At 43.1% G+C, this 10,897-nt stretch overlaps 2 protein-coding genes across 3 annotated transcripts; one reads left to right on the forward strand and one right to left on the reverse strand.

Moving 5' to 3' along the window:
* Positions 1–1,782: 1,782 nt before the first annotated feature.
* Positions 1,783–6,288, forward strand: crx (cone-rod homeobox). Its single transcript, XM_088398160.1, has 3 exons — positions 1,783–2,155; positions 3,260–3,411; positions 3,935–6,288. Exons 1-3 carry the CDS (start codon positions 2,059–2,061, stop codon positions 4,562–4,564), a joined length of 879 nt encoding a protein of 292 aa, XP_088254286.1. The 5' UTR covers positions 1,783–2,058; the 3' UTR covers positions 4,565–6,288.
* Positions 6,289–7,208: 920 nt separating this feature from the next.
* h3f3c (H3 histone, family 3C) lies at positions 7,209–10,134 on the reverse strand. Of its 2 annotated transcripts, none has more exons than XM_088398132.1 (4): positions 9,971–10,134; positions 8,743–8,887; positions 8,420–8,573; positions 7,209–8,340 (listed from the first exon to the last, which is right to left on the reverse strand). In XM_088398132.1, exons 2-4 carry the CDS (start codon positions 8,868–8,870, stop codon positions 8,212–8,214), a joined length of 411 nt encoding a protein of 136 aa, XP_088254258.1. In that variant the 5' UTR covers positions 8,871–8,887; positions 9,971–10,134; the 3' UTR covers positions 7,209–8,211. The 2 variants fall into 2 exon arrangements, with proteins under 2 accessions (XP_088254258.1, XP_088254259.1); XM_088398133.1 differs by lacking the exon at positions 9,971–10,134 and adding an exon at positions 8,980–9,143.
* Positions 10,135–10,897: the final 763 nt, after the last annotated feature.

Raw genomic sequence — 10,897 nt, forward strand, 5'->3', positions numbered from 1 at the left:
CCGACCTGCTTTAGACGCTCTAATCTGGATTAACTACAGCAGTGTGTCAGTGGTGGACGGGAAGTGGGATCCTCCCCCATCTTCTTTCTGCCCCTTCACCTGCTTCTTCTCGCTCTTTCCATCTTCAGCCCTCCCTTCATCTCTACCTGTGTCTCCCCTCCTTTCTTCATCCACGCTTGTACCGCAGGCTGGTACCAGTTCAAGAGAGATAAATAGATAATAAATGAAAGCTTGCATCATGGCCTGCGCCGCTGCTTTTAGTCCATGGTTAGGGGGAGGATATAGTCCAACAAGGATTAGAGCAGCTCAGTCTTCTTCCACATTGGTCTGTTGTAGCTGCAGAATTGGCTGTTCCACTTGGACATGGTAGACATGATGAGCATTCATGTGGAAAACATTAACAAAATGAATATGACACCATGAAGATGGCAACCTTCCAATTTAAAAAATATAAATGTTTCCGTCATCGTATTTCGATGACCTTGTGAAACTCACTTGACCGATAAATGTTTTCCATTCAATTTCATAATTCAGCATTTCAAAGTTGAAAAAGATGTAAAAAAACAGCAACAACAATACCTCCATTAAATTCCATTTTCTCATATTCTTAGCAAAGCTTACACAACTGCAACAATCCAAAGTTTGTCTTCCTCCTTCCTTTGTTGAGATGAAATGATCCATTTGCATGTTGCTCTCGTTTCCTTCTTCCACCATGTTTTACCATCTTCAAGTGAAAATTCACTCCTTGGTGCACTTTGGATGGCAATAGTTCCTTTCAGCTTCTGTCCCGGCTTCACCACTGAAAGGATTGTTCTGTCTTTCCTTCCTTTATCTGGTGATAAGAGACTTTTCAGATAAAGCATATTATGATAAATCAAATGAGCTTTGTCAGTTTTGCCAACCAAGTGTTTGTGAATGTGAGTGACGGACGGAGAGCGATAATGAACATGAACGTAGCTGTTGGGTGTAAAACTGTATCTGATAGAAAAATAGATCATATATTTCCTGGTTTTGCTGAAAATGGAGATGTCATAAAAATGTCAGGTCCTAAAGCCATTGGGCATCTAAGACCTAAGTCTGTATAATGCTTTGCTGTAATTAACCTTATGTACGTAGAGGTGGGCTGTTTACTTACCACGAATGCTACTAAAGGGCCTCCTTCTGGTCTGTGGAAGCTAACGCTTTGACTCATAAAGCTCTATGCTCAGAAAAATCGGTTTCAAACACACCAGCCAGCCAGCCGGCAAGCAACAGTGATGCTTAACCTAGCCTCATACATTCCACTTTTTTTCTTTAAAAAAAATACACCTTGAATGTCAAGGCCAGTTTTCGGTTGCAAATGTCGGTCTGTGGTTCTGATAGCGTTTGGGCCTGCAGAGAAGACTCACCTGTTTTCTGGGGATGGTCATGTGACGTTTGCAAGCTGAACCGTGATTGGTTGTTACCTGAGCTTTGAGCACGTGATATCAGTCAACAGCAAAAGGGAAATTATTTAAAGGTCATAATTGTACATATCAAATGAATATGAACCTTTGACTGCTGCAAAGGGCTAAATAAGTAAATATATTTTGCGTGCGCCTCTGCAATTCAACAGTTTCCACCTATAATTTGTCTTTTCGTTTTCCAATCCGTGCACCATATATCATGGGGGACTAAATATTTCCACTGAGTTTCACCAAACGAGCACAAGTGTGCCTTCCACCTGTTGCGTCTGCGCGTGCGTGCGTGCGTGCGTGCGTGCGGTGGGCGGGGTTAGCCAGAGCCAACTTGCGCCCTCTAATTAGCAGCCTATGCGGGCAAACCGAGTCAGTCGAGCATCTTCTATCTAGCCATCAAGTCAAACTCGAGGCCGAGACAACCTGTGCGACAACTCGGAGGAAGAAAACAAGAACGATGCTTGGCACTCACCATCTTCCTCCAAATTAACCAAGTGAAGTTTTTCCTTTAAAAAGCGCACGATTGGAATCACGGGGATTGTGCGCCTCTCAGCTGTTGCGTTGCGTCCAGTCCATCCCACACACAAACAGGAGCGTCGGGATTTAAGAGGCTGCAGTCAAGATGATGTCCTACATAAAACAACCTCATTACACCATGAACGGGTTAAATTTGCCCGGCCCGGGGATGGACGTGCTGCACACAACTGTCGCTTATCCGTGTAAGTAAAAAACACACACAACTTTTATATTATTTCAATTGTGCTTGTTTGCTTTCCCTCTGTGGATGAACTTAAGTGTTGCATAAATAACCACAAGCGGTATCTAAATATACATTTGAAAACATTTCATTGTTTGAAAAATCATTTCATTCGATTCCATCATCCATACCGTTTATCTTCACGAGGTATATTTGATTTAAATTTAATCCATTTCGGCAATGATATTTGTGTTGAACTAACAAAATATTGAGAACAGGCAAATGCTTATTTTTGATGTTTAGGCCGGAGACAATTTTCTTCATCTTCTCATTTTTATTATTATATATATATATATATAAATAAAAATATATATGAATATATGTCTAGTTATCCTCCCGTTGCTTCTGCACGCGACACAACGAACCTGAGTGTTTAACAATTAATTAGTTAAAATAAGTTAAATATAATATATTTATAGGTATATTTGCTTGTTATTTAACGTGAGTCAATGTGACCTGAAACATAACAGGTGAAATTAAAATTTGTTCCATAGACCAGCTTTAGAAAAAATAACCCATCCAACCTGTTTTTAAAAATGAAAAGCAGATTCGATTGTGCGCGTTCCAATGATAAATCAGATGAGCTTTTCGTGTTTCTGTTTCCTAATTTAACCCTGCAGTCAATTCTCCAGAAGTAGATATTCAGTTAAATGTCGCCGAGGGAGGCCAAACGCTTCTTCTCACTTGACTCGTTCTGAAACAAATACTCTGAGGCGTTTGGCCGTGGCGCCCCGGAGGATAAATACGTGCGACTTTGACTGCGCAAACTAAAGTGCAGCGAGTAAAGTTTTTCTCCCTCTCAGGGGGAAACTGACTGCTGAGCCTTGAATAGTTCAGTATAATGAGCAAATACTCGCGAAACGTTCCTCGCAGCAAAGTCAAGATCACGAGAGGAGATTCCCAACTGTCTGTCTGTCTGTCTATCTGTCTGTCTGTCTGTCAGTCTGCTTGTTGTCACGCCGATCTCCTACAGGAAAACAAGGGGGGAGCAAAACATCGGGAAGCGTATCTCTATGCTGACATCTCCTTTTTAAAAAAAAAAATAAAAAAATGTTTTTATCTGCAGCCACGCCCAGGAAGCAGCGGAGGGAGCGGACCACCTTCACTAGAACGCAATTGGACATCCTGGAGGCCCTGTTCTCCAAAACCCGCTACCCAGACATCTTCATGAGGGAGGAAGTGGCGCTGAAAATCAACCTGCCTGAGTCACGTGTGCAGGTAGAGGACGTACAAAACATTTTTTAGGTTAGAATGCAGTCAAGATGGGATGTCAGACATCAACACTGAGACAAGGCGTGTCCTTCAAATGCATGAAATCATTCCAAATAGTCTGTCAGAGCGACAACAAATATTTCATAACATTGTAAATAGAGGTACAAAAAAGGAGAGAAGCTGTGGTTTTGGGAAGAGCGATCATAGCAAAAAACACACATGTATTCATTTCTAATATGAATAGCTCTAAATGTCTCAAAATAAATGTGCCTTGTGATTGATTGGCTGGCAACAAATGTCACGTGAGGTCTCCCCACAACCCTGACCAGGACAAGCATGATAGAAAAAAGAGATGGATTTAAGATGTGCTTTTCCATGAACACCCACACACACACACACACACACACACACTGTTAAGACTGACATTTGAGCAACAAAAATGATGTGAGTTTCTTTAGCTTAAAAAAAAAAGCTTCAACTAAGCAGGCGCAAAGTGCTCGGTGATGACCCTCTCCCGGTCCGTGTCCAGGTGTGGTTCAAGAACCGACGGGCCAAGTGTCGTCAGCAGCAGCAGCAGAGCAGCGGGCAGTCCAAACCCCGCCCCCCTAAGAAGAAGGCCTCCCCGGTACAGGAGGCCAGCGCCCCCGATCCTGTTCCCAACCCGGGCTCCTTCAGCCCCTCGTCGGTCCAGTCGGGCCCCGGTCTGGTCCAGAGCTCGGGGAACACGGCCGTGTCCATCTGGAGCCCGGCCATCTCCCCCCTCCCTGACCCGCTGGCCTCCTCCACGGCCCCCTGCATGCAGAGGCCCTCCCCTTACCCGATGAGCTACGGCCAGCCGTCGGCCTACGCCCAAGGCTACGCGAGCACCACCTCCTACTTCACAGGCCTGGACTGCAGCGCCTACCTGTCCCCTATGCACTCGCAGCTATCTGGCACCGGGGGCGCTCTCAGCCCCATCACCGTACCCTCCATGGGGGGCTCCCTAAGCCAGTCGCCTGCCTCGCTTTCTTCGCAGGGTTACAGCACCGCTTCCTCCCTGGGCTTCACCTCGGTGGACTGTCTGGACTACAAGGACCAGCAGGCCTGGAAACTGGGATTCACTACAATGGACTGCCTGGACCATAAGGACCAAAACTCCTGGAAGTTCCAGGTGCTCTAGAAAGCGCCATACGTAGCACGGCGTCCACTTTGTTAGTGTGAGGCATGCTGCTGATTTTTCTTTTGTATAAGTTTGATTTGACTACCAGGCTAGCTGTGTAGGGAACAGGCACGTGCATAGACATTTTGGGGGGGAAGGTGCGCAAAAGCAAAATTATTTATACAATATAAATAAATGGTGTATATATTTATTTATCTATCTATTGTGTTAACACAATTAATACTGTCAATTTTAAAAGTGTTACTAGAGAATGTAGAGGAAATGGATAGAAAAGTCTACAAACCCCTTCAAATGCCAGATTGATAAATCTTTGCATAACTATTTCCACCAATTTAACATATTATGACAACTAAAAAAAATCTTATGTGGGCGACATGTCCAACAGGTGCACAATTTTCACAAGAACTCCAAAAAATGTCAAAACAACAAGAAGGCAATTATGATGACATAATGTGAAATATTTGCTTTTGAAAATATTAACGAATGAAGGGGGGGGGGGTGTCAGCAGAAGGGGCACTTCTTAGAGGGCTTAAAGGGTCGGTGCCGGAACATCATCTTCTGTCGGGGTCAATCTGTGCACGTGCCTGGTAGAGAAGCTTTTTATCTGAAGACAAGACAGCAGAGGCTACCAAGCTAAAAAACATATTTTTAACCACCAGATCAAAAAGCCTTTATCAATTTCTAGGAGACCTGGTCATGAAAACACATTGAGAGTGAATTTCTTTCTTTCTCTTTTTTTTTTTTCTCAATGTCATTTGTTCGCAACTATATATTCTCGAGCATTTGTGTACTGTTCTACAATGTTTGCGTTTAGTGTCATCGTCCGAATCAGTTTGATGAACGGCGATTAGGATCTTCTGTTTTTAGTTCTATGTCATATTAAAGTGGTCTATTCTGTATACGCTATTGTGCACGGAAAATCCTTCTTCAGGTGTCTGCACGCTTTGAGACGCTTTGAGACGCTTTGAGACGCTTTGTTCCAGTTAGCTCGAGGTCAGTCTGAACACACCGTGTTCTGGTCAGGTCCAAAGCGTCATGTTCGTCATTTCCTTGCTCCGTCCGTCCGTCCGTCTTGGTTATTTTGGTTGATCTGATTCTGGAAGTGTCCCAATCCTCTTAGCTTCCCTTCAGCAATGCCCTAAGTGAATTAGTCAGGATTATTGCCTATCCTATGCTCCTCTCCTTCTTTTTCCAAACTCTCTTGCTTTTCCCCCTTCCCTCCATCTGGTCTTTTTTTTTTTTCCATTCGCTATTCATGCGTCCTTTGTTTTAATCGCACGCCTTCGATGACAGTTTATTATTTTATGATCACAAAACTCAAGTACTTTTTACAGTGGCTGAAACATTTCCATTAAGGCCTATCGCTATGAATCTCAGCGCTCCCCCTTCTTTCGCCCATCGCCGCACTCCTCTCCTCGGACAATTTGGTAATCCCAACATGACCTGATTACAGCCACGCAAACATCCGATACATGCGACAACATGTTTGTATGTCGCATTCATCCAATCCTTCCAACTCCAGACATATCATGACGTTTAAAGCATCACATTTGCCATGTTTGTGAATTTTGAGTTCTATTACGCTTTATTGTGTCGTTGCATAGAGGAATGATCAATTGATTGTTGGTGCGGAAAAAAATGTACATTAAATTGACGTGAATGGGTCACTCCAAAGAGATGTTGGATGTAATCTTCATATAAATAAAACCTGATTTTACTTTGTATGTGGAGTGACTATTTTTGAATAGTTCCATGGAACAGAAATGGACGACCAGCACTTCAAATCACTTTTTTGCACTCTGCACTGATTTAATCCCACTCTGTGCACAAAATAATCTCTTCCACCCTCCTTGTGTGGTGTGATTGGTTAATCCCTGCATCTGTGCATCCTGATTGGTTAACCTCTCAGAGAGGGCACATTACATTTGTGCCCCCCCCACACACACACACTGGGAGAGACAGACAGACAGACAGACATTTGTACTGTAATCCTGGGGAGGAGCAGATGTGATGGGGGAGGGACACAGTGCAGAGCAAAACGATACATTTAGTGTACGTGTGCACGCCAAAAATATTGCAAAACAACTACAGCAAGAAATTCTACACTAAAACCAACATGTTGCCTCTTAGAATATTTTCCAATATTTAGCAAACTTTTTTTTTTGAAATAATGGACTTTTCCGTCCACAAATATGGGGTAAACATCACACAAATGAATTATGTCTTTGTCAGATCATTGCAAGTTATCAGAGATAAAGCTAAGGAATATTTAAAACATGATAGTACCCCTGGAAAATAATTTGACCATAGTGACACGCCCAACCAAGGTGTGTCCTTTAATCAGTATCACAGGTGTCTTGAAAGTTGCGATCTAAAGCATTGGTAGGTGTTAAAGGGTGACAAGCAGTTTCCACGATGGAATTCGGATGATTTAGGGTGTATGAAAGAAACGCTCACCGACAATGCAGCAGGCATGGACTGTAGCATAGTGTGCGTCGCGCAGACTGGACTGCAGGAAGGGGCCTGTCAAACCACTTGGCCTGGTGTTACACTGCCACCTAGGGGCATTTCTCTATACGGCAAGCATAGCACGGCTGTTAGCAGACCATGTTTAATGCCACTTGAGCAAAATAAACACATCAACTTTGGTTTCTTTTTGACATATATTTAATGCTACAATATGAGAAATTTGGAAAATACAAAGATCAGCTTATTCATACATTTGAAACCCTTGAGTATTTACTAAAAATATAAAAGAAAGCAATGAGATTATAGTGTGTATTACAAACTTGGAGAAAGGGATAGAGAGAGAAGTGAGAGATGTGACAATCCAAAACTATGGTTTGACCACGAGGCAACGACTGCTGGTAAAACGTCGCCCCTTAGTGGCTACATTTTGCAAATACAACTATTAATGATGGACAGAAGCCCTGTTCTGATTTTCAAATGACCAAAAGTTGAAAAATTTGAAAACTGAGAAGGAAACCCCACCCCCCCAAAAAACACCTTCACCATGTTGGAGTTTTCATGCTTTGATTCTGTAAGTGGAAGGGATCATTTGTGATATTGATGAGTAAAACAAAAAACAGACACCATAAGCACAATAACCCTAAGATATTTTGCTTATTGATTACAGCTGGTTGAAAAGATCAGAGTTCACACATGCACACAAAGTGACTGGCTGCACACATTTCAGAGAGAGTTGTGCTTTGAGAAGTTAGTGTGCTGCAATGGAGGGGGGGGGGGTCTGACAACGGACTATGCGGGTGTAAGACAGGGCAGAAGTGTTGGGGCTAGTTTTAATAGCACCCTGCTGTGGAAGTTGCAGCTCCCCTTAAGCAGACTAGCCCCTCTGCAGCCCAGGAATCCACGTGGACCCAAAAGTGTGACTGGTGGTGTCTGGATACGCCCCGCCCCCTAAAAGCCAGCATGGTCAAATATGCACGCCCATGTTCGTCTGATCTTCAACACGGTGGAAGTGCACGAAAAAGGTACCCTAAAAGATTTGGTGAAGACGATGAAACATCAGAGAGCAGACATCGACATAAAGTAAATCTACCTTTTAAGAATCTACTGACAAGCTGAGATGGGAGTGAGGATAGGTCAAGAAAGAAAAAGGGAACAAATGTCAAAAAAAAAGGTGCTTTCTAAGCACGCTCTCCACGGATTCGGCGGGCCAGCTGGATGTCCTTGGGCATGATGGTGACCCTCTTGGCGTGGATGGCACACAGGTTGGTGTCCTCAAACAGTCCCACCAAGTATGCCTCACTGGCTTCCTGCAGACACACACAGGTAAAAGATCACATTTGAAAATAAACCATAAACACAAACAATCTCGAATATAAACACACGCACCTGCAGAGCACCAATGGCAGCGCTCTGAAAACGCAAGTCAGTTTTGAAGTCCTGCGCAATCTCTCTGACCAAGCGCTGGAAGGGCAGTTTGCGGATCAGCAGCTCTGTGGACTTCTGGTACCGACGAATCTCCCTCAGAGCCACGGTACCGGGCCTGAGAAACAATGACAAAAAAACAATAGCAAGCTCTTGGTAAATACACACTTTCAAACGTACCTCCTCACTGCATGGAACTCTCCATTATAATTGTGCCCAATTTGTCTGACCTTCTACTATTTGGTTGCTGTATTGAAATCATTGTCTCCATTAGTTGCCAAGGTTACCTGTAACGGTGGGGCTTTTTAACACCACCGGTTGAGGGGGCACTTTTACGAGCAGCCTTAGTGGCCAGCTGCTTACGAGGAGCCTTTCCTCCTGTGGACTTACGGGCGGTTTGCTTGGTACGAGCCATAACCACAGAGTATCAACCTAGAAGAGGTATCACAGATTAAGACTCATATGCACAACTGGAACATGACTTCAGATAATGCAACTCAATGCAATACAGCTGGACTACTCACTGTCACTGGTCAAATATCAATGATTTGAGCAAAGCTCTATATTGACACTTATGAAGTTTCTTTTTTCCAACAACTGTCACTGAAATGGATGAACCTTGAAATGACTCAAGTAAACTCGATCTCAACTCTGAAGTTTACTTGCTAGTCCAAACAACAAGGCGGTGCATTGACTTCGCACGCGTTTGTATGACGTCACATAGCAACCCCGGTTTCCAATCATCCTGCAGTAGGAGATTCCAAAGAATAGCTCACGTGACTGTTGCCAAGGTGACAACGTTGATGCGCCTGGAAATAACATTGATTACAAATTTCTTTCATATCGGTGACGACACCCATTCGTGTGTTCTGTGTGTGCTCATACGGTTTCTTTGTCATAATGACAGCTAGAAAAACGTACAGTTACTTTTCATAAACTGGCTGCTTTCAGTTTGTGGTTATATTTGACAATTGGTTGTTCTTTTAACGAGATTCAGTCCGTAAAGTGTTTATTTCTCCAAGTGGTCAATACATTGTGACGCTTTGAAAGCCGCCAATCAGCGTTGTCTTTCACTCGCCTAACAACCAATGAGCTGTCATGTTGCTGTCGTTGAGGGCGGGGACACCGAATAATCGCTCGCCTCTGGACCGCAGGATTTATGGCCGCATATGAAACGTTAAAGACTATTCACATTGAGTCGGACACACGACTTTTGCTGAGCTTCACTGTAAAAACACTAATCATTAAAACGTAAAAAACAACTGCGAGTGCCAATGAAACTATGTGAAGCGACTGCTGAAGCAAAGCAGCAGGGTGAAAATCGTCGATGAAAAGAACACCCGTCGGCGTTTCGAAGCACCGAGCCGTTTCCTTACTTGTAGTCGAGGGGCCAGCTTTTCCGCTTTATCGTAAACGTCGACATTTTGAACACAAACGACAAAATGATACAGACTCATTTCGCACCGAATATGACCGTTGAGTCGCGGTCTGAAAATATGACCGAAATGGACTCACCGAGGGTATTTGAAGCCTAGTTTCCTCGCAGTGACTCGAGCGTGTTGTTGCAGTGTCAGATATTTACTATCTCGTACACAATGGAAGGAAGCGCGGGGAGCAAAATGGCGCCCGTGTCAATCATGTCTCCCACAATGCAACTACCGACAAATGTAAACAAACGGTGCAATTGCACTTGATTTACCTCACACTGCCAAATACGGACAACGGCATTATAATTCCGTTGTAATTCTAAAATATTGTAATAGTATTTCGGAAGTTATTTGCTGATCGCTGCATTCACGAAACAAAACTGATCAAATATATGTTCAGGAAAAGTAACCAAGTTGAAGGCAAGTCAAATGTAAGATTTACTTTTGACGACGTGTAACCTGATAAACCTCCAAATAACAGGCTGTTTCATCTGCTTAGACAAACGATTTATGTTAACTCAACGTTACATAAATGTCAGCATATATTTGTATTGGAGGCAAGCAATGTGAGAGTTAAGAGAGTCAACATTATTTCTGATGCTTGGGGACATTTTGGCTCATTTTATTAGTTGATGGGTGTATATTAAATGCACGTGTAAAGATGTTTTAGCTAAATAAATGAGTGGGATTGTTGCTATAAACCAGGTAGGATTACACTGTCAACACAATCACCTTAAAAAATCGAATCCTGCAAACCTGCGTAATGGATTAATCACAGACTACTTTCAACACGCTGTATATCTTTTATTTGACTTAACTGTTAATCTAGATTTAATCACGTCATAAATAGGATTGGAAGGCAATTGCTGCTCCCTCGACCATTACATTTAAAATAATCCTTGCTCTAAATGTCTTCTAGAGATCAAATGTAGCTGGAGTAAAGGTGATTCCTAAATATTTTAAATTAAGAATTGCTGTTGAGCAGCCGCTAAAATGGCATTAGCACTCAGAGATA

The sequence above is a fragment of the Syngnathus floridae genome, chromosome 15, assembly GCF_059516105.1.
Source record: "Syngnathus floridae isolate MCC-2025c chromosome 15, RoL_Sflo_1.0, whole genome shotgun sequence".
NCBI classification, from domain to species: Eukaryota; Metazoa; Chordata; class Actinopteri; order Syngnathiformes; family Syngnathidae; genus Syngnathus; species Syngnathus floridae.